This window comes from Lathyrus oleraceus, chromosome 4 (assembly GCF_024323335.1).
Source record: "Lathyrus oleraceus cultivar Zhongwan6 chromosome 4, CAAS_Psat_ZW6_1.0, whole genome shotgun sequence".
Lineage (NCBI taxonomy): Eukaryota > Viridiplantae > Streptophyta > Magnoliopsida > Fabales > Fabaceae > Lathyrus > Lathyrus oleraceus.
This window is the reverse complement of record NC_066582.1, coordinates 379,803,861-379,830,807: the sequence shown is the minus strand read 5'-3', so window position 1 is coordinate 379,830,807 and position 26,947 is coordinate 379,803,861. Positions and strand designations below refer to the sequence as shown.

Below are 26,947 nucleotides of genomic sequence, written 5' to 3'. Positions count from 1 at the left end.
TATTGTGTAGTTTGTACTGGATCTAACCTTACGTTAGGTCATAGTATTTTATTCCTTCGTTTTTATTTTTCTGTCTGATCGAAGATTGTGAAGAACAAATCCAACCGGTTTGTGGTGGAGTGTTCAAGCATCGAAGTTAGGGAACAACCAAGATTTCTATTAATTTTACAGGTTCATTAATTTATTGTTTTAATTTATATATGCTCTGTACTCCTGTTTATCAATATTGTTTGTCTTATATGGCTGTATTTAGGCATAATAATTGTTTAGGCTTGTTTAGCATGTCTGGCTAATTAATTTAGATATCGGTATGTAAAGTAAGCGGAATAAGGAATCAAAACTGAGTTGGCTCAAATTTATTTAAAAATATAGTCACTCTTTTTATGGTCTCAATTTACAGAGTTAATACCAAAATTTTTGTACGAGAGTAAAAGACATAAAGAAGTTAAAATCAATAGAACGGCGGTTTGAGCTTTTAACTGGACAGTGTAAATTGGACATTAACATTAAATCAGGGCGAAAGCAATTTTTAGAGTTAATTTAATTCTAATCATTTTCAAAAAGTATTTTTAAAGGTTAAATGTGAGGACGAGAGTTAAGCATTTAAGTTTAATCATATAATCTAAGTCAACAGAGCGAGAGTTTGAGACGAGGGTGTTTAAACGGTTAGTATTTTAAGAAAAAGAGTTTCTATAGATTCTATTGTTTTCAAAAAGTGATTTTAGATTTAACTAAATAGTGAGAGCGTACGTTAATATAAAGTCATAGTCTGATTCAACAGAGCGAGAGTTTGAGAAAAGACTTTTAATCAATAGTGTCTACTGAAAAGACTTATTTTAAAACTAAAAACCAACGAAGATTTGATTCCCTAATTACGACGAACTACATACCGATATCCGCGTTATTTGGTATTTAATCTAGATCCGATTTTAGTTTTATTTTTTCCCCTAATCATCAAAGTATAATCCGCCTTAGCTTTACGAAGTAACCTTAGAAAAACGGTATATCGATTCATTAAGTCCATGTGGGATCGATATCTTTTAAAACTACGCGATTAGACTGTGCACTTGCAATTAATACCCCAATAGACTCATAAAGCCGAGATCAAGTTTTTGGCGCCGTTGCCGGGGACTTTTATTTAGTCGATATCGTAACTCTTCTGTTACGCTGTACAGACTAAGGCAATTTTTATTTTTCCCTTGTCTTTCGTTGATTTGTATGCCACACACTCGCTCACAAGGCAAACCGTACTACTTACGAATCAACGACGTTGAACGATATCTCTGAGTCTTACGACGAATTCGGGAGTATCGTGCTGCAAACAATCTTCCTCCAATCGAAATTCCTGATCTCAAAAATCTCCTTCCTTCGCCGATACCCGAGATGGCAGAACCAGCTCGTGCTCTTCGAGATTACGCCGCTCCATCGTAAGATGAGCCGCATTTGAGTATTGCTCCACCCGCAATCGAAGCAAACAACTTCGAACTTAAACCTTCAATGTTGCAGGAAGTGCAACAAAATCAATTCTCTGGAAATCCTACCGAGGATCCAAACCTTCATTTATCCGTATTTGTCCAATACGCTGATACTGTTAAAGCTAATGGTGTCACTTCAGAGGCAATTCGACTTCGTCTCTTTCCTTTCTTGTTAAGAGATAAAGCTAGAAGATGGCTTCAGTCTCTTCCTTCCAACTCAGTCACCACATGGAATGATTTGAAGAAAGTCTTTCTTGCCCGATATTTTCCTCCAAGCAAAACAGCTATGTTAAGAGCCCAGATAAATGGATTTAAGCAGAAAGATAACGAGTCTCTTTTCGAAGCTTGGGAAAGATACAAAGACATGATGAGACTTTGTCCACACCATGGTTTAGAGGACTGGTTAGTAATTCATACCTTCTATAATGGTCTCTTGTACAACACAAGGTTAACAATAGACGCCGCCGCCGGTGGTGCGCTTATGGATAAACCTTACGCTAACGCTTATCAACTTATTGAGAGCATGGCCCAAAACCATTATCAGTGTGGAAGCGTTCGAACAATGGTAGAAAAACCTCAAACAAAAGGAGGCATGTACGAGATAAGTAGCCTTGATCATGTTAATGCAAAAGTGGATGCTCTTGCCCAGAAAATTGAAAGTTTAAATGTATCACCTCCAGCCACCGTGGTTGCCGTAACTTAAAATTGCGAAGTCTGTGGAATCCAAGGTCACACTCCTTTAGATTGTCAACTCCTAACAGGAATCCAAGCAGAGCAAGTGAACTATGCTCAAGGAAATCCCTACTCGCATACCTATAACTCAAACTGGAAGAACCATCCTAATTTTTCATATAAGAGTAATAATGCTTTATACGCACCAGGTCAAGCTCCCAGTCAAGCCCCAACTATACCTCCCGGATATCAAAAGCCGACCCCATCTACGTCTAACAATAACGTTCCTAGGAAATCCAACTTGGAAATCATGATGGAGAACTTCATAGCTTCTCAACAGCAAACGAATAAAGAGTTCTTAAACCAGAATGTACACACTAGCGAACAGATAAAACAACTAGCAAGTAAAGTAGATGCCCTGGCTACCCATAACAAAATGCTGGAAACACAAATCTCGCAAGTAGCTCAACAACAAGCGCCTATTGCTGCCCCAATTAGTACATTTCCTGGACAACCTCAACCTAACCCGAAAAGCCACGCTCATGCAATTATATTAAGAAGTGGAACAGAGGTAGAAGGACCGTCTGACCCAAGGATTGAGAACCAAAACTCTAAAAAGTCAACTGAGGAAGAAAGTAAACCTAAGGAAAAGGAAGAGAGTAATAAGGAAACCGTAGAAAAGAAAGAACCTTATGTACCTCCACCGCCTTACAAACCACCTATCCCTTATCCTCAAAGGCTAATTAAATCCAAAGACACGGGCCAATTTAAAAAATTTGTTGACCTACTGAAACAATTAAACATCACCATTCCTTTTACAGAAGCTATTACACAAATGCCCTCATATGCTAAGTTCTTATAAGAAATTCTTTCTAATAAAAGGAAACTTGAAGATAGCGAAACCGTTACACTCACTGCTGAGTGCAGCGCGATAATCCAAAATATGCCTCCTAAACTTAAAGATCCTGGTAGTTTCTCTATACCCTGTCACATAGGAAAATTTGTCATAGACAAAGCTCTATGCGATTTAGGAGCCGGTATCAGTGTTATGCCCTTGTCCATATGCAAGAGACTTGAAATGGGAGAATTAAGACCAACTAAAATGTTTGTGCAATTAGCAGATCGTTCCGTTAGATATCCCGTAGGAATTCTTGAAAACGTTCCCGTGCGCATAGGTCAATTCTACATTCCCACCGATTTTATAATTATGGACATAAGAGAAGATGAAGTTACCCCCATTATATTGGGAAGACCCTTCTTAGCAACCGCCGGTGCTATCATAGACGTAAAACGAGGACGAATCACTATCGAAGTAGGAGAAGAGAAAATTGAGTTCATTCTTTCCAAATTTTGGAAAGCACCTGCAATAGATGACACATGTTACTTCATGGATATCATCGATGAATGCATAAAAGAAACAGAATTAGAAAATGACAAATTGTCTGACTATTGTGTAGAAGACAGACTGAACCAATGTTTAGCAACAACATCGGATCCTACGCAATGCCTTAAGAAACCAACCCTCGACCTGAAAACACTTCCCAAAAATTTGAGATATGAATTCCTAGATTCAGAACTTGAACGACCAGTGATAGTCAATGCAGACCTAGGAAAACTCGAAACTGAAAAACTCCTACATATCTTAAGAAAATATCCAACCGCACTAGGATACAACATCACCGATCTTAAAGGGATAACTCCTTCTATTTGTATGCACCGCATCATGCTAGAAGAAGACTGTAAAACTTCTAGGGAACATCAGAGGAGACTAAATCCGATCCTGAGTGAGGTAGTGAAGAAGGAAGTAACGAAGTTATTAGAGGCAGGTATCATATATCCTATATCTGATAGCAAATGGGTTAGCCCTGTACACGTAGTACCAAAGAAAGGGGGTATAACCGTGATCGAAAATGAAAAAGGAGAAACTATAACCAAACGAATCGAATCGGGATGGAGAATGTGCATTGACTATAGGAAGCTAAACAAAGCAACCCGAAAAGATCATTTTCCTTTACCATTCATAGACCAGATGTTAGAACGATTAGCCAAGCATTCTCATTTCTGCTATCTGGACGGTTACTCAGGCTTCTTTCAAATACCAATTCATCCTGATGACCAAGAAAAGACAACGTTCACGTGTCCTTTTGGTACCTTCGCTTATCGATGAATGTTGTTTGGCTTGTGCAATGCTCCTACAACCTTCCAAAGGTGCATGATGGCAATATTCGCCGATTTTCTCGAAAACATCATGGAAGTCTTTATGGATGACTTTTCCGTATGCGGGCAAAGTTTCGAAGAATGTCTTGAAAACCTAGAAAGAGTTCTAGAACCATGTGTAAAAGTAAACCTAGTACTTAATTGGGAAAAATGTCACTTTATGGTACAAGAAGGAATTGTTTTAGGACACATCATATCAAATAGAGGAATTGAAGTAGACAAAGCCAAAATGGAAGTAATCGAAAACCTTCAACCTCCGAAAACTGTGAGAGAAGTACGAAGCTTCTTAGGACATGCCGGTTTCTACCGACGATTCATTAAAGATTTCTCTAAAATAACTAAACCTTTAACCGGATTATTAATGAAAGACGCTGAATTCACCTTCGACAATAAATGTTTAGAAGCATTTCAAACACTTAAACAAGCATTGATCTCCGCGCCCATAATGTAGACTCCGGATTGGAATGAACCATTCGAAATAATGTGTGACGCAAGTGACTACGCCGTAGGCGCTGTTTTAGGACAACGAAAGGATAAAAAACTTCACGTCATATATTATGCAAGTAGAACCCTAGATGAAGCGCAAATGAATTACGCCACGACCGAGAAAGAACTTTTAGCACTAGATAAATTTCGTTCTTACTTGGTCGGAGCTAAAATAATCGTTTACACTGACCACGCTGCCATTAAGTACCTCTTAACAAAAAAAGACGCTAAACCTAGACTCCTAAGGTGGATCTTGTTGTTACAATAATTTGATTTGGAAACCAAAGATAAAAAAGGAACTGAAAACGTAGTAGCAGATCACCTTTCTAGACTTGAAAACCTGGAACTGGAAAGAACATCAATCAACGATGACTTCCCGTACGATAAACTTATAGCTAATTTGGAAGAAAATAGAGTTGATGAACAGGTAGAGACCACCTTGGCTGTATGCGTTACACCATGGTACGCTGATTTTGTGAATTATTTAGCCGCCGGAGTGGTTCCACTTGATTTATCCTACCAACAAAAGAAACGATTCTTCCATGACATAAAACATTATTACTGGGATGACCCTTTACTTTTCAAAAGAGGCCCCGATGGTATTTTCCGTCGCGGTATACCTGAAGAAGAGATAGAAAGTATAATCCAACATTGTCATTCCGCTCCTTATGGTGGACACGCAAGTACATCCAAGACCTGCTCTAAAATCCTACAAGTCGGGCTTTATTGGCCAAACATATGGAAGGATGTGCATGCTGCTGTCAAGAAATGTGATAGGTGTCAATGCACAGGAAACATATCTAGACGTGACGAGATGCCACAAAAAGGCATTTTGGAAGTAGAAATTTTCGACGTGTGGGGAATAGATTTCATGGGACCTTTCCCACCTTCTTTCGGTAACAAGTACATACTCGTAGCGGTTGACTACGTATCAAAATGGATTGAAGCTATAGCTTCTCCAACAAACGACACACGAGTAGTAACTTGACTCTTTAAGAATATAATCTTTCCAAGATTTGGTGTCCCAAGAATAGTCGTCAGTGATGGTGGATCGCATTTCATATCTAAGATACTCGAAAAATTATTGTTTAAGTATGATGTAAAATATCGAGTAGCGACACCTTACCATCCGCAAACCAGTGGACAAGTGGAAGTGTCTAACAGAGAAATTAAACAGATATTGGAAAAAACAGTCGCCACCTCGAGGAAAGACTAGTCATCAAAATTACCCGAAGCTTTATGGGCATATCGAACCGCTTACAAAACTCCCATAGGAACAACCCCATTTAGGCTTATTTATGGTAAATCTTGCCACCTCCCAGTAGATTTAGAACATAAGGCCTATTGGGCTATTAAAAATTTAAATGTAAACTATAAGGCCGCCAGTGAAAAGCGAATTCTTGATATAAACGAATTAGAGGAACTTAGACAAGACGCATACAAAAATGCCAGAATCTACAAGGAAAGAAAGAAAAAATGGCATGATAAACGCATATCAAGGAAAACTTTCAAACAAGGCGATGTAGTCCTATTGTTTAACTCTAGACTTAAGTTATTCCCAGGAAAACTATGCTCTAGATGGTCAGGCCCTTTCCAAGTCACTAATGTCTTTCCTAGTGGGGCTGTGGAAATTAAGGGAAAATCTATTGAAGCATTTATCGTAAACGGGAAGCGTCTGAAACATTATCACTATGATGAAAACAATGAAGACTCGCGAGTCCTACACTTAGACGTATTGTCTCCTAAATTTATAGATTAACATTTAATAGTTTTATGTCGTGCTTGCGACATTAAACAAAGCGCTTCGTGGGAGACAACCCACAAATTTTTACTATTTTTTCTTTTCTTTGATTATTCTTTTGATTTTATTCAGTATTCATTCTTCATTTAATTTATTTTATAAAACTTTTCTTCTTTTCTTCTTTTGGCATCTGGCCAAATCCTGACTAAATTCTTGTTTTTCTTTTCCTTGAGCATATTTATTTATTTTTCCTTTCTTTTCGTTTTTCTTTAAAACATTGGGGACAATGTTTCATTTAAGTGTGGGGGGGAAAAACTTTGTTTCTGTTATGATTATTTCTCTTTCAACATTCCTCTTTCAAGTATGTTATTTCCCTTTCATTGTTATTTCCCTTTTATTAACTTATAAAAAAATATATATATATTTATTTTAAGTCGAGTCCCTAGTGTGAAAAATCTTTATTATCCACTCCCCTCAATTTTCTTGAGCCATAACAAAAATTTAACACACTCGATAAGTATAAAGGTTGCTTATTGTATAAACCTTGAGTGAAATTAAGACAAAATTATTACCGCCCCAACGCTCTAAAAACCTCAACATGTTAGATCAGGCTAAGTACCTATTATACCAATTCCTTGAACTTTTAGTTTTATAGTAACCCCGAGTAGTTTATACGAGAAGTCGGCACCATCTTAATAGCAAACTACGTGGAGAGCCGATGAATATAAGTGAATGATTCCCAAAACAATATATTAAAAATCAGGAAATGCACTAATTAAGTTAGGTGATCCTTACCCGATCATTTAATCCAAAGGTTGCGGACCCTACAAAAACATTGTATGAACGATCCATTGTGAGTTGGTTCAGCGGTTTCTGGTGCTGAACTTGGTAGGGCGGACTACGATCCGATCCCCCGCAATTTGCAATGGACTAAATAACTAAGTTATCCAACTTATGTACCAGAACTTCTAGCTAAAAGGGGATCAGAATCGCTAACCGGTTACTCCACTATGTGCGCGAAAAGATAAAGGGCTTAATGTGATTTCGCTAGAATGAAAACGGGTGAAATAAGAGTAAAAGAACTAGGATAGCTATAATAGCGTGGCTCGAACTGGTTTGCATAAGGTGGGGTTATCTGATGTTGTAACGGTAGTTGTTGATGTTAAGATTAAGCTCAGGTTATTTCTAAACGAGCTTTACTTTCAACCTATTACAAATTGATGTGTATTTAGAAATTTCATCTGGCTAATATTTTAAAACGACTTCTATATTGTATCTTGCTTGAGGACAAGCAAAAGTCTAAGTATGGGGGAGTTTGATAACATGAAACTATATCACATTTTTGGACTCGATTGAATTAAATTATATTATTATTTGATTCGATTTATTTTATATTATTCGTTATTACTTGGTATTTTCCTTCTATTTATTTCAGGTAACATTATTTGAAGCATATGTGAAAAAGAAAGAAAAGGGGGTGCAAAAAGAGGATTCTCTAGGAAAAGCGTTCGACTAAAGCCCAGCCCACAACTACAAGGAGAAGCGCTGAAGCGCTGTGACGACCGCCACACATGGTGTGACGAGCGTCACGCCCCTCTGCTTAGTGTTACGAGCGTAACACATGGTGTGACGGACGTCACACCCCCACTCCTATTTTTTTGGCTTTGACGCGTAACAGAAGCACGTTCTCTCCTATTCTTCCTCTGACTCGTTGACACGCTACAAAACCTACTGAAGGAACTTTTGGGAAACGGTTACTAAATGGGTGAATATAAATAGACCTTAAGTGGAGCCCTGCCGTACACACATCTTTTTCCGCCGTGCAAGCTTTTACAGCAATATATTTTCCAGCATTCTACTTTCTTAGCATTTTTTATTTCCTTTTCTTTTCTATTATTTTCTAGTTAATTTCCAAAGCATTGAATTTATTTTCTTTCACACTAGTTTCTACACCGGAAACTATTGTGTAGTTTGTACTGGATCTAACCTTACGTTAGGTCATAGTATTTTATTCCTTCGTTTTTATTTTTCTGTCTGATCGAAGATTGTGAAGAACAAATCCAACCGGTTTGTGGTGGAGTGTTCAAGCATCGAAGTTAGGGAACAACCAAGATTTCTATTAATTTTACAGGTTCATTAATTTATTGTTTTAATTTATATATGCTCTGTATTCCTGTTTATCAATATTGTTTGTCTGATATGGCTGTATTTAGGCATAATAATTGTTTAGGCCTGTTTAGCATGTCCGGCTAATTAATTTAGATATCGGTATGTAATGTAAGCGGAATAAAGGAAACAAAATTGAGTTGGTTTAAATTTATTTAAAAATATAGTCACTCTTTTTATGGTCTCAATTTACAGAGTTAATACCAAAGTTTTTGTACGAGAGTAAAAGACATAAAGAAGTTAAAATCAATAGAACGACGGTTTGAGCTTTTAACTGGACAGTGTAAATTGGACATTAACTTTAAATCAGGGCGAAAGCAATTTTTAGAGTTAATTTAATTCTAATCATTTTCAAAAAGTATTTTTAAAGGTTAAATGTGAGGACGAGAGTTAAGCATTTAAGTTTAATCATATAATCTAAGTCAACAGAGCGAGAGTTTGAAACGAGGGTGTTTAAACAGTTAGTATTTTAATAAAAAGAGTTTCTATAGATTCTATTGTTTTCAAAAAGTGATTTTAGATTTAACTAAATAGTGAGAGCGTACGTTAATATAAAGTCATAGTCTGATTCAACAGAGCAAGAGTTTGAGAAAAGACTTTTAATCAATAGTGTCTACTGAAAAGACTTATTTTAAAACTAAAAACCAACGAAGATTTGATTCCCTAATTACGACGAACTACATACCGATATCCGCGTTATTTGGTATTTAATCTAGATCCGATTTTAGTTTTATTTTTTCCCCTAATCATCAAAGTATCATCCGCCTTAGCTTTACGAAGTAACCTTAGAAAAACGGTATATTGATTCATTAAGTCCCTGTGGGATCGATATCTTTTAAAACTACGCGATTAGACTGTGCACTTGCAGTTAATACCCCAATAGACTCATAAAGTCGCGATCATCCACTCTGTATGAAATATGGAAAGACAGAAAACCCACTGTGAAGTACTTTCATATCTTTGGAAGCAAGTGTTAAATTCTTACAGATCGTGAACAGAGAAGGAAAATGGATCCCAAAAGTGATGAGGGTATATTCCTAGGATACTCAACTAACAGTAGAGCCTACAGAGTGTTCAACTACAGGACCAATGTTCTGATGGAATCCATAAATGTTATTGTGGATGATAAAGAGGAAGGAATCAATGTCATAGAGGATGTTGGAACATTCCTTGATACGTCAACAGACATTCCAGTCAAGTCCGAAGAGGTACAGGAGACTCCTCCTGAATGTGAGGTAGATGCATCCAACAAAGTGCCTTCTATCAGAATTCAGAAGGACCACCCCAAGGATCTTATCATAGGGGATCCCAATAGTGGTGTGACTACCAGATCAAGGGAGAATGGCTCAAATTCCTGTTTTGTATCCAAGGTTGAACCAAAAAATGTGAAAGAAGCCCTGATTGATGAATATTGGATCAATGCCATGCAAGACGAACTGGAGCAGTTTAAACGGAATGAAGTATGGGAGTTAGTTCCACGACCTGAAGGGACTAAGATCATTGGTACCAAGTGGATTTACAAGAACAAGTCTGATGAGAAAGGAGTAATCACTAGGAATAAAGCAAGACTAGTGGCACAAGGATATACTCAAGTTGAAGGGGTTGATTTTGATGAGACGTTTGCACCTGTTGCTAGACTTGAGTCAATCAGATTGCTGTTAGGTGTAGCCTGCATCTGAAGTTCAAATTGTTCCAAATGGATGTGAAGAGTTCCTTTTTAAATGGCTACTTGAATGAGGAAGTCTATGTGGAACAACCTAAAGGGTTATGTGATCCTAACCTGCCTAAACATGTGTACAAGTTGAGGAAAGCTTTGTATGGGTTGAAGCAAGCTCCTAGAGCTTGGTATGAAAGGTTGACTGAATTTCTGACCTCTCATGGGTACAGGAAAGGAGGGATAGATAAGACCCTGTTTGTGAAGGATGAAGATGGCAAAATCATGATTGCCCAAATTTATGTGGATGATATTGTCTTTGGTGGAATGTCAGAGCAAATGGTGAAACATTTTGTTCACCAGATGCAATCTGAGTTTGAAATGAGTCTAGTTGGGGAATTGACTTATTTTCTTGGAATGCAAGTTAACCAAATGGAGGATTCTATGTTTCTCTCCCAAAGCAAATATGCCAAAAACCTAGTTAAGAAGTTTGGTATGGATAATGCTAGACACAAAAGAACTCCTGCACCTACTCATTTAAAATTAACCAAAGATGAAGGAGGTCCCAGTGTTGATCAATGCTTGTATAGGAGCATGATAGGTAGTCTACTATATCTAACTGCAAGTAGACCTGATATTTCCTATGCAGTTAGAGTGTGTGTTAGATACCAAACAGAACCCAAAGTGAGCCACTTAAATCAAGTCAAGAGGATTCTCAAGTATGTCAATGGGACTTGTGACTATGGTATGCTATACTCTCATGGCTCTGAGCTTGTCTTATCTGGGTATTGTGATGTTGATTGGGCTGGGAGTGCTGATGATAGAAAAAGCACATCAGGAGGATGTTTCTTCTTGGGAAACAATCTCATATCATGGTTCAGCAAGAAACAGCATTGTGTATCACTGTCCACTGCAGAGGCTGAGTACATAGCAGCTGGAAGCAGTTGTTCCCAACTGGTGTGGATGAAACAGATGCCTACTGAGTACAATGTCTCTTAGAATGTCATGACATTGTTCTGTGACAATCTCAGTGCCATCAATATTTCCAAGAATCCCATCCAACACAGCAGGACCAAACATATTGACATTAGACATCACTTCATCAGAGATTTGGTGGAAGACAAAGTGATTACCTTGGAACATGTAGCCACTGAACTACAACTTGCTGACATATTCACAAAGGCTCTGGATGCTACTCAGTTTGAAAACTTAAGGGGCAAATTGGGAATATGCCTTTCTGAGGATTTATAGCAACCAATGATGTTTGGGATGTACTGTTTAATTTCTCAACCTATTAAACAATTGAAAGTGTGTTATGACTGGACAACAGATCACAGCTATGTTACTTGCTGCAAGTGTGGTAACAAGATGTTAAGGGGATATCCTAACATGAGACAACCTATGTGCCTGCTGGACTTCAAGAAAGCGTTCATGCAGGAGTGGTTCAAGATGTCAGACTCAAAGTCATGGCATCTGATATGGGTGTACCTGCTGTAAAGCAAGAGTGTGTGACTACTTGATCAAAGCTGTGAAGCAAGATCAAGTGGGTGATGTCTTGATCAAAGCTGTAAAGCAAGATCAAGAGGGGGTATTCTTGATTGAAACTGTGAAGTAAAATCAAGATTGTGTTTCTGACAAGTATGTGTAATTTTATTTATTTTGGTCTGTAATTTATGGTGTTGCTTCGATAACATTTTTGACAAAAAGGGGGAGTAACACCTGTGATGCCCCAGGACAACAAATTAAACAGATATTGAAGATCCTCTAATCCAGAGGTTGTGCTGCAGTTGATGTTCCACTTCTATGTGTGCTGCTGTTAGAAGTTTTTATTTAACTTCTGTGTGTGTGCTGCTGTTAGAAGTTTTTATTTAACTTCTATATGTGTTGAGTGTGTAGCTGCTCCGAGTGTATTAGCTAGTTTTTTTTCCTGCTAGATGTGTGTTTTCCGCTGCTGTGAACTCTGTTGTGATACCAAGTTGTTTTAGCCAAAAATTTGCCAAAGGGGGAGTTTGTAGATGTTTGATTGGCTGCATTTTATGTTAAAACACTAGCTGGACTCTAATGTCTTGACTGATGTCATGACATGCTGTGGAGATATTTGATTGGCTGCATTTTTGTGTTAGAACATCTAACTGTACTCTGATGTCTTGACTGATGTCATGACATACTTGAGTAGTATGCTGCAGGTTTAGCTAATATAGGATTTACTGAATGTCAAACTAGATGTAATGATATTCATCCCTGACAGCATATACTGAGGTGTAGAACAGTTGGTTGTCTGCTATAACTCAGTATTTAATTTCAATCTGTTTATCAATGGAATAACAGACCTGGCATAAGACCTACTGTCTGAATGTCAAACAGGATGTTATGACATTCATCATTGTCAGCATATACTGAATAATAGGCAGGTTGGTTTTCTGCTACAGTTCAGTATGTATCTCAGTCTGTTCTTCAGGAGGATAACAGACCTGGCATAAGGCCCATTCTGTAAATGTCAAATTGGATGTTTTGACATTTATTACTGTAAACTGATACTAAAGTATAGACTGGTTGGTCTTTTACAGTACAACACTTTGTACAGTCTGTTTTCAGAAAAATAACAGACTTAGCATATGGTCTATGTTCTGGACGTCAAACTGAATGTTGTGACATTCATTCCTGACAGCATATGCTAAATGGTAGGATGGTTAGTTTTTCTGTTTCAGTATTTTTCTCAGGCTATTTTTCAGGAATCCAACAGCTAGGCTAAAATCCAGGAAACTAACAACTAAGCTACAATTAATGAACCTAACAAATAGCATATTTGTTAGTACCCTAATATGTGGAAATTAGGTTAACTTGCTTAACCTTAATTTTAGGAAATACAAGTACAAGGCCCAAGTGTTGCAATATAAAAGGATGACAATTCTTCATTCAGAACTCGGGGTTTTTTGGCGTGAAGATTTTATTGTTCCATCATACTTCACTGCTGTATTTTTGTGTGTCTTGTATTAGGTGTATCTTGTGAGCCAAGCAATTATCACCTAGATGATTGCATTGGACTAGGGTGTTCATTGAGTTGTAAGTGTTGTGCCACTCTAAGCTTTTAAGCGTGAGTGCTGTGTATCTTGATTAAAGTTGTTAAGCACAATCAAGAGTTGTTTGAAGTGTGACTTCACTATTATCTTTAAACTTAATTAGAGGTTGTAATCACTGAGGTGATTGAGGGGGAGTGAGTAGGAACTCTGATCTTAGTGTAAGATTGAAATTGCATTGGGTAGGTATTAAGTGATAGGATTAAATAGTTGGTTTAAGGTCTGAATTAATACTACTAATAGTGGATTTCCTCCCTGGCTTGGTAGCCCCCAGACGTAGGTGTGTGTGACACCGAACTGGGTAAATAATTCCTTGTGTTATTTACTGCACTTACTTTTTAAGTTCTGCATAATTCTTGTCTGCGCAGAATTGGATGTCATAACATCCCGTGTGACATCGAAAGTCTGTTAACTAGAATTTCAGATATAGTGAGAGAGGGGGACGAGGCAAGTACAATGATGTCTGGTTTGAGGCATTTGGACCTCCTATGCCGTCAGAGGAGATTTTTCGCACGGCAGATCTGGGGACGTGTGTGAAAAAATGAGGGATGAACGTGAACAAGTCTTGGACTATGGTTATTGATGAATTCTCCCTTTCCCTTTGTAATTTCGTGTGGTCCTGCAAGATGGCTTAATCCCAATGGATATTACTGTTGATACCCCTTAAATTTCTAATGAACCCCCTGTTTGAACCAGGCTAGCACCTTGGACCTATGACCTTAAGCCCAACATCATCTACTCACCATCACCCAAAACTGAATTTGCAACCCCTCTTCCATGACCTTTGTAATGGGCCTTTGATCCTCAAGGCCCATGCACCTGAATTGCTAATACACCCTATTTTAGAATTGTACCCTCTTTGGCCCATGATCATTTTTAATTCTTTTTTTTACTACTTTTATTTACAATTTTGTCATGATGTTAATTCTTGATTCTAATACTAATCATTTTTCACCATGTGTAGAAGTTAAAACTACATCTAATTGATTATATTAGAATTTTATAATTAATTAGGATATTTGATTTAGAATATTAGAATTTTAGAATTGATTAGATTTGATTAGGAAATTAGAATTTTAAAATTGATTAATTCTCTTATGTTTTTCTAGAATTTGATTAGGCTAATGAGAAATTAGATTATTAGAATAAGTAGAATTAATTTCCTAATTGATAAACTTTTGGATAATGACTATTTTACCCTTAGGGTTTAGAATATTTTGATTTGCATGTTCCCTTAGTTTAGGCCTTGTGAAAATCTTCAGATTATCTGATCAATTATTTAGATTACAGTGTACATAATTCATTTTGATTTTCAACTAATTTTTCCCCGATTTATTCAATTGATTAAACGTTGCTTTGATCAATTAAATCCTTTGAATTGTGCCCAATTCCCCAAACCTGTTCAAGTGATCAAAAGACCTTGATCACTTGATATGGCAAGTCCCTTTTGTTCAAGTTGTACTAGATATACTAGATCTAAAAAGTTGTACAAGACTTCAAGATTCAAAGATCAAAGATTCAAGCCTTCATTCAATTCAAATAAGTACAAGATAGATTAGACTACTTTTCAAGCACAACAAAGGTGAACTCAAAACTTGTCAATCATGAGCCAAGTTGTGTGCCATGAGCCTTAAGCAATAGAGAAGGGATGAGAATGGAGAATTCCTATCCTCATTTTTAATGTCTTTGGCTATGGTACGAATAACCCAGTTGCTCAATGTATTCACCCCTATTCATAGACTTTAGCACAATTTGATTCAAGTGATTGTCAAGTCTCTTCTCTCTTTAAAGACAACCTTTCATCACAAGAAGCTGCAAGGAAATTCAACTTTAACACTCATCAGTTATGATGCAAATCGCATGTCATGAGCCTTAAGTAATAAATAAGGAGTGAGATTGGAGAATTCCTATCCTCATTCTGAATATCTTTGGGTATGGGATGAATCACTCAGTTGCTCACTATATTCACCTCTATTCATATACTTTAGTGCAATTTAAATCGAATGATTGATAAGTCTTTCTACATAAACATGGAATGCAGACTGAAGATCATACGTCAACCTTCTAGGGTTTCTTCTTCTCCTTTTGTTCTCTCTCAGTAAAACTAAAACAATTTTGTGAATAAACTCAAACAATTAATGATACGATTAGGATTGTACGCTACGAGCCTTAAGCAATGGACAAGGGATGAGAGTGGCGAATTAATATCCTCATTCTGAATATCTTTGGGTACGAGACGAATGACCTAATTGCTCACTATATTCATCTTTATTCGTAGACTTTAGTATGATTCAAATCATGACTCTCTTTTCAGAATAAAAGAAAACTCACCTCATCAAACTCAATTTTGCCTTTGGGCTTCATTTTCAGTTTAAAACCTTTTCAGAAAGGACATGTTATTTCCGTTCTATTCTACCGTGAACGACCCTTAAGAATCCATGTGTAAGTAAGCAATGTTTAACTGCTAGAGTGTGATCTGAGTTCATCCATTCTATCACAAACAAATAGAAGCTTAAGATTCCCACGCTTAAGTATACAAATAAGTTGACAGTAGAACATGAACGTTAATATTGTTTATTAAAAACAACTAACATATCTGTCTTAGTTCCCCGAACTATGAAGCTCTGATTTCCTCATTGCACGAATGAGGATACGTAGGCACAAGGGCCCCAATCCTTGGAGAGCACTTTAATCATTAACCCCATTTCTCTCCTTTCGCGAGTAACCTTTAGATAGTAACATATGTTCTTTCAAAGAGCAATCAAAATGGTTCCTATTAAGTACAACGGATGTGAGGGATGCTAATACCTTCCCCTCGCATGACCGACTTCCTTGCCCTTTTCTCTTCCCCCAGGTTTTGTCAATATTTTCCCTTTCCTTCAGGAATAAATAAAGTTCTATGGCGACTTTGTTATATCTTTGAGTTTGTGATACGCTCAGGTATAATTTGCGTAGCTTCAACTTCACACGGGTGTAGAGTTTTGAAAATCCAACCCTAGTTCACATGCTTTGGCCTCCATTTCACACGTACTTGGATCCCATCCCATTCCCTATAAATAGAGGAAGATTTTTCCTTCATTGGCAAGCTTTGATAGCCAAAGAAATTCTAAAATCATATGCACCTAATACCTCAAAAAACCAGTTAACTATTTCTTCGATTCAAGCTCTCTTAACTTCGAATCTTCACCCAAAATCACCCATCGGTACCTTCTGAAGTTGACTGAAGCATTGCCTTGGCTTCAAACTCCTTTGAACCAGATCTCCAAATTCATCATTGTTGACCTTCAAAGCTCCAACTCGAAAGGTAGTTGTGAGTTAAATCTTTGAGCAAACAAGTTACCACTCTATTCAACTTGTTCCACTGATCAAAAGCCCTATCCTACCACTAATTCATCTTTCGTATTCATCATTTAATTTTACTTTAAAGAACTAGGGTTCTTTCGATTTTTGAGCAAATTCTCCCTGCTCAAAGCCAATCAATGGCTATGATGTAAGGAGACATGAACGATGATGTGTTGCGAAGCTAACTTCATGCTTGGGTACTTCTAAAAAAACGAGTTCATGGATTTGCCAAATCGAGCAGAAGGTTGAAGATGAAGTCAGGTTGCACGCCTTTTGGTGTCAACTTTGAATTTCAGCCAATCTGATCATCCCAGCGCCTTTTTTTTAACTTAGTAGTCATTGGCGTATTATTTCATTTTATTTATTTTTATTTTCTTTTTCTTTTATTCCTTTTCTTTCCCAATTTAATTTCTCATTCATTTTAATTCATTTTGATCCAATTTTTTAACACAAAGTCTCTAAACATATCTTGAATCACATACATTTTTCTCTTATTTTTTGGAATCAACTTTGCATTTATTGTTATTTTTATTTAAATTTCCTTTTCCAATTTATTTTTTAATCATTTTCAAACCTTTTTGCGTCCAACTTTTGAGATGCCTTTATGTGTAAAATTTGGGACTTTTTGTAATTTTACAACCATTTTTTAATCATTTTTATCATAGTTTAGGATTTTCTCTTTAATTTCTCTTTTTAATCATTTTTAAATGCCTTTTTGTTTGATTTTTGATGCACTTGATGTTTTTACTTTAGTTGTTGACCTGGTTGATCAATGCTTCTATATTTCAAGTCATCCATTGATGGACTTGAGGTTGATTCAATCTTCTTTGATTCAAACATGTTGATAAATGATCATTGGATCATTTTTTAAACTTTTAATCAATGATAGTGTACTCCTTATTGAGGCATATGTTTGGGTCCCTTGATTTGATTGATAGTGGATCCTAAGTCAAACACTTGAGTTAACTCTCACTTTTCCTTTTGTTCTTCATTTTCCTTTTTCTTTTACTTTGACCATTGTGTCGCATGTTTTAGGCGATTAACTTTTGTTAATTCTCTAACATGTCTGAAACATTAAATGTGATTGTCTGGCCTCAGATAGGTATGACTTCTATAAAAGCCTACTTACAATTGCTTAACATAGTGCTATCGTTTACTTTATACATCTGCTTATCACATTCATCTATTTAGGTTAACACACATTAACACACACATGGATTTCTCTTGGGCTAACTAACAATGAGACATAGGCTCAGTACACTTTGCACCCACATGGATTTCTCTTGGGCTACCTAACAATTACACCCTAGGCTAGTCTTGGTATGATCATGCATTATGTGGTCTACTTTTCTCATTCCCTTTGGTTTAGCTTTATCAAATTCTATTTGATCAACTAGATCATTTGAGTTCACACATTCCCTTTGTCTTTCTCAAGTGACCATAAGTCTCTTGGTCACTCTACGCGACTTGCTCTGTTACTTTGGAGCTTTATCCTCTCAGAAAGTACAAGACCTCAAGCATAAGTCAAGGCATCAGCCATCTGCCTCATCCCCACAAATCATCTATGAGAACCTGTTTCAATAAGTTGTCAGACATTGATAAGGATTGCATGCCATGATCCTTAAGAAATAGATAAGGGGTGAGAGGGAACATTCTTATCCTTATTCTATTTTGGCTACGAAATGAATGACCAAGTTCCTTAGAGTATTCATCTCTATTCATAGACTTTAGTGTAATTTCAGTCAATTCACTAACAAGTCTGTAACTAGTCGTATGGCATGTCTTTTCAGATCCTTTTGGTTTAAACACCATTGTACCTTTCTTTTCTGTGGGACACACCTTCATGGTTAACCCCCTTTTCTTGGTTTTGACACCACAATTCAGTTTGACACCTTCATTGGTTATACACATTTACCTTTCCTTTCTTCGGGACACACTTTTATGGTTAATCCACTTCTCTTTCTTAGTTTTGACACCACAATTCAGGTTAACACCTTCATTGGTTATATACATTTTCTTTCTTTGGGACGCACATTTATGGTTAACCCCCTTTTCTTGGTTTTGACACCACAATTCAGGTTGTCACCATTATTGATTATATACATGTATCTTTCTTTCTTGGGTTGACACCTTCATGGTTATACATGTCCTCTTTTGGTTTAAAGACGGTTTCAGTCATTTTCCAACCTTTCTAGTTTAAACACCACCCTCAATCATCTAACTCTTCCAGTCTTAGTCCTCATAACTACGGAGCTCTGACATCCTCATTGCACTATGAGGATACGTATGCACGAGGATGTGAACCCTTGACGAGCACTTTTCTTTATTTCCCCCCTTTCTCTTTCTGGTTCCACGAACTATGAGGCTTTGACTTTCTCATTGAACTATAAGAATATGTAGTCATGAGGGCCCAATCCTCTTCGAACACTCTCTCTCTAGCCCATTTTCTGTATTGCAGGTACCTGAAGATAGCAACACCAATCCAAGCAAGAGCATTCAGAACAGATCCTATGGATTATTATGGGTGTGATGGGTGATAATACCTTCCACTTTCATAACTAACTTCCTTACCCATTTCTCTATTTCCCATTGGGTTTTATCGATATTTTCCTTTCCCTATTTTAGGGTAAATAAAGTTCGGTGGCAAATCTGTTGTGTGCTCGATCGTGTGACGCGATCGGGTACATTTCTTCCGGCTTAACTACCCAATGACTTTCTACTTAGCCCTCCCTAAACATGGGAACCTACTCACTTTCTTCTCAATCACACAACCTGTGCTTGAAGATTTCAAATCAATAATCAATGTCGAACACTACCACTCAACTCTAGATAAACCAACTATGTCAAGTTACTGAAAACTAATGGTGTACATATAGAAATAAAAAGACTCAAAATAAACCTTAGCACTCTAAAATATTCAATGTATTTCTTGGCTTCCAATGTAGGTTTTGAGATCCTTATATAGCACAATAATTATGGGCTTTTCTTCATGGATTTGAGATTTGATTTTGTCTAGAATTAATGCAGAAATTGTTGGATATTATTTGTTCCGTAAATATCTCCAACAAGATATGATGTGTTTCAATTTAACTTAAAATTTAAGTCTTCATTTAAATCTAAATCAATATTCGTCCAGCTATCAAACAAATCATGTAATCATATTGCTAAGCCAATTAGAAATAAAATATGATCCATTATTTGACCAAAATTTCTTCCACAACGCAATAATATTGACATGTTGCGCAAGGCCCAAATGTCGTACCTCATGTTGGGGAATTACATCCATCATGAGTCCCTTCTGCACCTTTATATAGCTTAAGCAAGCTGGATAATCTTGAACACTTTAAAATCTTCTCCCTGTTGTTGTTTTTCAAAATGCAGTCAATCCAAAGAGCTAATCCAATAGGAACTAAAATCTCCCCTTTTTGCAAATTATGGAAAAACAACTCTTCAAGATATATGACTTATTCAGAAGAGAATAAGTGATTGTGTTTAAAGCATACAATCATCAACACTCTTCCAAATATCAGAGATAAGCTCAGTAGTAGAAAATTAGTAGCATTCATCACAAATGCCACATAAAATAATGTTCTAGAATCGATCAAACAAACATTCTATCATTCACAACTTAGTGATGTATAACACTCAGTCATCTCATAGTTAGTAGCATACAATCCTATTAACTAAAAATTATTAGCATGCAATCATTCACATAGTTAATCATGCCTAAATCAAATAATCAGTTGTTAATAATAGGATATGTAGAATCTACTAACACAAAATCTCACATCATAAGGGTTAGATGTCTTTCCTGATGCTCCAGCATGTGAGCACAACATTAGCACTTAATCGAGATGGTTAGTAGTAAACAAAAACTTGTGTTACCTCAGAACTCAAAAACACCGTACTACTCCCCCTTTTTGCCATAATTTGGCAAAGGGTACGCATCAAATAGTACATAGGAATTAGTCATGTATAGGTTAGTATGTTAGCACATACACAACCAAAACATGTGTCGAACAACTAGAACAACATCTAGAGATGCACAAGCATTGTATCTTTTTTATTGTACATAAGTTCAATAGACTATAAACCCTTTACAAATCAAGAAAAAGGACTCATAGACAAGGTCCATAACAACTAATCTAGAACCACTAAACCTATTCTTCAAGCCATCCTCTGCAGTTCTTTTAAGAAATCCATACTTCATCCGCCTCTAACTCGGAATCATGTTTCTAAGCATGTCTCTTCTTCACAACCTTCATCTTGTTGACAGATTCCTTTCAAGTTGTAGATGATCCTTTGGATGATTTACCATATGCATATCCACCATTTGCAACAGAAGAGGAACCAATCTCCTTCTTAGTCATTTCTCCAATAAATATTTCAATAGATTTCATGATAAATATTCCCTTACTATAGGGTCTCTTCTTTGAATTTATATACTTTTGACTCATTTTGAAAGAGAAAAACAAATGTGGGAGAGAAGAAATGGTAGCAAGAGTAATTTAGCAGAAGATTGAAATTCTTGCTTGTAAAAAAGGTCTATATAAAAGGAGCTTTAGAAACTAGTGAATTTTGCATTGTTCCATGTGCAACACAGACCGAGAGAGAGAGAGAGAGAGAGAGAGAGAGAGAGAGAGAGAGAGAGAGAGGGAAACTCCCTACACACCTCCCTAGCATTGACTGGTATTAATTCTGACAAATGCATACTCCTTTTTCAAAGTATATTGCATCTAATGGCTTAGTGAAAATGTTAGAGACAAATGTCATGACATATTGTCTCACATTACAGTCCATCAACATTTTCTTCACCCATAGTAATTTCTTACAACAACTCCCTGTAGTAGTGTATTCGTCTTCATCAAAATAACTTAACATGAGGTTCTCCTTGTCTGTCACACATACTTCCTTTAGTAGTTGAATGACTTATTCAAATCTCAAAACTTATTTTGATAACCATTTAACCTTCAATACTCTATCTTCCAACGTTTTCTAAATGTTGAACATAATGACCAAGACATTTGCTTCAACATTTGACTCCGATAGAAGAATTATAGATTCTTCATAATAATCAAGACTGCTTGCTCCTCCTTCTTTTGAGTTGGTGACTTAGTTACCACTATGATACTCATGATGTTTGTTACGTCTTGGAAAATATATTCATTATCATCTATATCGAGCCTCATTAGATTTGATTGAAATCTAGGAAGATATCCAACATCTTCTGTCATGCTTAACTCAAGGTAAAACTATATCTGATGAACAACATATTCCACCATGTTGTCTGACAAGACAACATTACACATGAGAACCTTATCGTTGTCTTTCACAGTGAATTCCTCTAGAAACTAAACATCCTCTTTAGAGATCAAAACTTATTTTAGAAACATCTTTTCAAGTGATATCCTCATTTTACATAAATACTTCAACATGATATCCTCATTAAGGAGAGCCACGTTACCAAGATCAGCATCCTTAGTAATCCCTTCTTTGCCTGGTTCAGGTCTTTCATGAACATCATTGTTCATAAGAACAACACCTTTATCAGCACTGACATAGTTCTTAACAACGTTACTAATGTTGTTACTCAAATTATTCTCCATGATGTTCTTCATTATCTTGGTAAAACAGAGTTTTTCAACTTCATCATTTAAGTACCTACTCAGAGAGGCATTATGCACATCCATCTGATATAACTTGAACTTCATACAAATTGACAGTCTTAGACTTAATTCGATGGTTCGAAGAAGGGAAAGGGAATCATGGATACTCCAATCTTTATCATAAAATATCATAGAGTTTCTTGATTCGGCGAAATCAACTTGCTCCACGTCAAATTTCTCTTCAATATGAGCAGACTTATCCTTTTGAGTAGTCAATATATACTCCTTGCTCTTTATAGCACATACAAAAATAATGTTATCATTCTTGCTTATCAATCCTTCACTTAGTGTCTATACATCTTCTAAAGTATGGTCATGGTTATTAATACCATCACCATCAACTTTAACATCTTCGCGTACTTGATCATCATTCTCGTTATGTATTTGAGATTTTGTCAACGTGTTGGACAGAATGTCTGGCACATCACCATATGGACTACTCAATCTAGCTTCATGGGTTTCTTCTCTTGAAAACATTAAAGTGTCATGATGATTTCTCATAGGTACATACTTGAGTGGAACCTCATTCATACTTCCACCAGTACTTAGATCTAATTTATATGATACATATACCTTGTGACTGGACTTCAACACACTAGCTTTTGCTTCACCAACCATCATATCATGTTGTTATTTATTCACACATCTAGACACATGAGAAAGAATTATGCCCTCTCCACTGTTCTCCTTCAGCTTCTTCTTCTGAATAAGTGTAGGTAGTTCAAAATTGGGAGGACCTCCAGGATGGGCATCAACCTTCCTTGTAATAACCAATCCTCATGACATAATATAGACTTCTATGAATGATGTTGAGACATCTTGGTTGATCTTTCTTCATACATAGTCAATTTATCAATCTCGAGGTCTATCAAACCATTGAAGGCTTTCTCATATGTGACCTTCCTCATAAGAACTTCTTTACCTTTTTTATTGACACAATGTTCAGTTTTGTTGAAGTTCATATTCCACCTTTAATCACAGTTGGTTCATATTGGTAGATAATCCTTTTCTTAGTAGAAGCTTCCTTTTGCTAGATTTCCATAACTTGTCTTATCTTTATCCATGTTCCTAGTACTTTCACTATTAAAATGCCAAACTCAACTTGAGGAACTTATGTGTTCTGCCTGAGCTATTTAGCTAGTTAATGTAGCATCAGATTTCCACTTCTTCTTAGCATGAACTTCCTTGCATCCTCTATCGTTTAACTTAAGACATTTCAAACAATAAGGCATTATATGTCTATATTTACCATAGTGGTGACATATCATAGGATTTTTCTTATTGTGATAGAGTGACAGATGTTGAGTATGATACCGTGACTTGTGATCCAACCTCATAACCTCAGTCTTCTCTTCAGGTATAACAACCTTCATTGGGAGAATCTTCTTGTTTTTATCTTCCATGCTTGTCCCAACATTGATTACCTTCACATCTCTGAACGTCTCACCAAACTTTATTTTTTCATCATGTAAATTTGAACTATTTATCAAATTACTTTCAGAATGAGACATGTTTTCTAGTTTGGAGTTTAGTGATGAAATCTCATTCTCTACACCTGTTATAGTTGAGCTAAGCTTCTCTATTTCCTCTTCAAGCACTCCTATGGTTTTCTTCCGATTATCTATGGTTAAGCACACTTCTTCCTATTTGTAGAGTATGATCCTGCATTATGTATCAAGATCTTCTTAAGATAGGTATTTAATACCGTCTTCACCATCAGATTCACATTGACTAGAATAAGCAATCCCAATGTTGCCAGTTTCTCCCTCACTTTCATTAGCAAACCACGTGGCGGAAAGTCCCTTTTTTTATATTTTGTTAAAAATGTAGGGAATTCTCCTATAATGTGTCTAAAGCCTTCAAACTCAAAACATTTATTAACCTTATCATCACGGGATATATCCTCACTCCTGCCTTTGATCTGGGGACTGATGTCGGACATTTTGTCTTGGACATTTATCCTCCACTTTCTGTTCAAATATCTCAAGGAATTGTTGAACTTTTTACTCAAGAGAGCTATATCATCTGCCATTTTTTCTTCTATATCCCCTTGACTTTCTTCAGTATTCAAAATAAAGACTATCTCTTTGTTCTTCTTTCCAGACCTTTTATTGATGAACATCTCAAATAATTGCAGGGGACCAATGAGTTCATCAACCTTTATACTACTCAAGTCCCTACATTCTTCAATAGTATTCACTTTCACATCAAACCTTTTAGGTAATTATATTTGAATTTTTATGGTAAGCTTTTCTTCTGACATCTTTTCTCCTAAGGAAAAAGAGGTGTTGGCAATATCATGAAATATGATGAGGAATTCCAAGATTTATTCTTCTTCGTTCATCCCCAGATTCTAAAACTAAGTGATAAGTAGTTGTAGCCTTGACATACAAACTTTGGATTTTCCATCATGTGCAATTTTGAGAATCTCCCAAGCTTCTTTAGCTTTTGAACATGTATTGATCAATCTGAACATGTTCTTAGACAACCATTATATCCTTCAGCATCAGTCTATTCAACTTCTAATTTTAAGCTCATAGTTCCATCTTCATAAGTGATCATTGGATGTTTCACTCCTTTTATCACAACTTTCCATGCTCTATTGTCCATGGATTTGAGAAAGACCACCACCATTGCCTTCCAATAATCATAATTAGTGTCACCCAAGACATGTGGTTTGTTGAATGATCCTCCATCATTAATTGTATCCATTTGAGCATAATTTATCTTCTTCGAAGCTCACCCAACTGACTATGGCGCCATCTCTCATGCCAATTGAAATTTTGTTCCTCAGGGACAAATTTTGAACATGATGTCCTAGATAACTAGTTCGACAAGTTAAACAAGAAACACCATTGTCATACCCCAAAATTCACCATACCCTTCAAAATGATCATCGAGGTCATTAACCCTAAGCATTTTGATATCCTGATAAGTATTCATCTCATCTACATATCCATAATATCATGGTATATTTCACTTGCATTTGGAAAGCTCAAAATCATGGATTCAAGGGTTTTTATCACACATATCCTGATAAGCATTTACAATGACTTGACCTTAGGTTAATTTCTGATTCAATTTGACTATTGTATTATGATTGTCATGATCATGTTCATTAGATGAAGTTGTGATTTAGATTTTAGATTTCCCATTTGATTAGTTTGTTCCCTAATTCATGTTTAGGTAGACTTTAATCCTTAGAATTAATATTTACTTCAATTGTCCATTTAATCTATCCATTTGGTTTGTGATCGTATTGAATAAATTGAAAATCCCATTTCAATTTAGGTAATTAATGCTTTGTATGCTTAATTTCATAGCCATTATCACATGATATATCTTTGATTACTTGTCATTGATTAATCCATTGCCATTTGAATTGATTTAAATCTTTTAATATGCTTACACTTATTGTAATATTCTCATTTGACTTGATCTCATACTAACCCCATTTTTTGTTTTGTTTCTACATGTGACTTTGAGATTCAAGTATACTTCTATCTAGTCTTACCTTTAACCAAATCATTCCATTTCAATAGCTATGTATTGTTTGAAGTATCATGCCACTTGTATATTTTAGGCATGGTACATAGTTTGTAACTTGTATAATTCTTTCCATTTCCATTTATGTTGTATTGCTTACATTCCCCCATTGTGGATCAAATGCCCCCCACCCCACGAAGATGTAATAGTTTAGGTTTATGCTTTTGTTAATTCATCATGCATTCTAATTAAAAAGATAAAAAAACAAAAGATAAATAAAACATTTCAAAATAAACAAAAGGTACTTGATCCAACAACAAGTTGTTATTCAATATAAAACTCACACTATTGCGACGCGAGTACTTGATCCAACGTTTAGTATCTCCCATCCATTCCATGATCCATGATCCATGTATATTCTGCATTCTCTCCTCAATCTCATTCTATCTCTCACCTCCATTATTCATACATTGTTTCATAATAAACTCAAACACTTGATCCAACTTCAAATGCCTTTTTCAAAACAATTTCATAACAAATTGGAATGCAAAAATGGGGTGTACGTGCTTATACACAACATTCAAGTACTTGGGTTGTCGGTCGTACATAGCTTGAGGACCCGACACTTGACTTCCCCATTAAAACATCTAATGATTCAAACAAGTTAGATCTAGGTGCTATGAGGGAGGAAAAGGGTAGTTAGGACACCATTGTCCTCTCGACTCCCAAGTATTTTGATTGTTGGTCGTACTTAGTCAAGGATCAGATACTTGTCTCTCTTTAAGTTCTAATGATTAGACTTACCAAACTCTTTTCACAATTCAAATCTCTTTTGGATGAAAAATAATGGTTAGGATAACATTGTCCTCTCAACTCCCAAGTTTTTGGACTATTGACTGTATCTAGCCAAGAGTCTAATGCTTGTCTCCATACATAAAATCAACCCGAACAAATCAAATAATCTT

General features: G+C 36.2%; 1 protein-coding gene and 1 non-coding gene across 2 annotated transcripts in view; both read right to left on the bottom strand.

Annotated features, from left to right (window-relative positions):
• LOC127137622 (uncharacterized) overlaps positions 1-21,230 on the bottom strand; it is a 76,825-nt gene extending 55,595 nt beyond the window's left edge. The window contains exon 1 of the mRNA XM_051064068.1: positions 21,146-21,230. Within this exon, the coding sequence (XP_050920025.1) occupies positions 21,146-21,230 (85 nt within the window). The remainder of the gene's footprint in view (positions 1-21,145) is intronic.
• Positions 1,762-1,868, bottom strand: LOC127077350 (small nucleolar RNA R71). Its single transcript, XR_007787181.1, has one exon. It is a non-coding gene; the product is annotated as a small nucleolar RNA R71 (small nucleolar RNA).
• Positions 21,231-26,947: the final 5,717 nt, after the last annotated feature.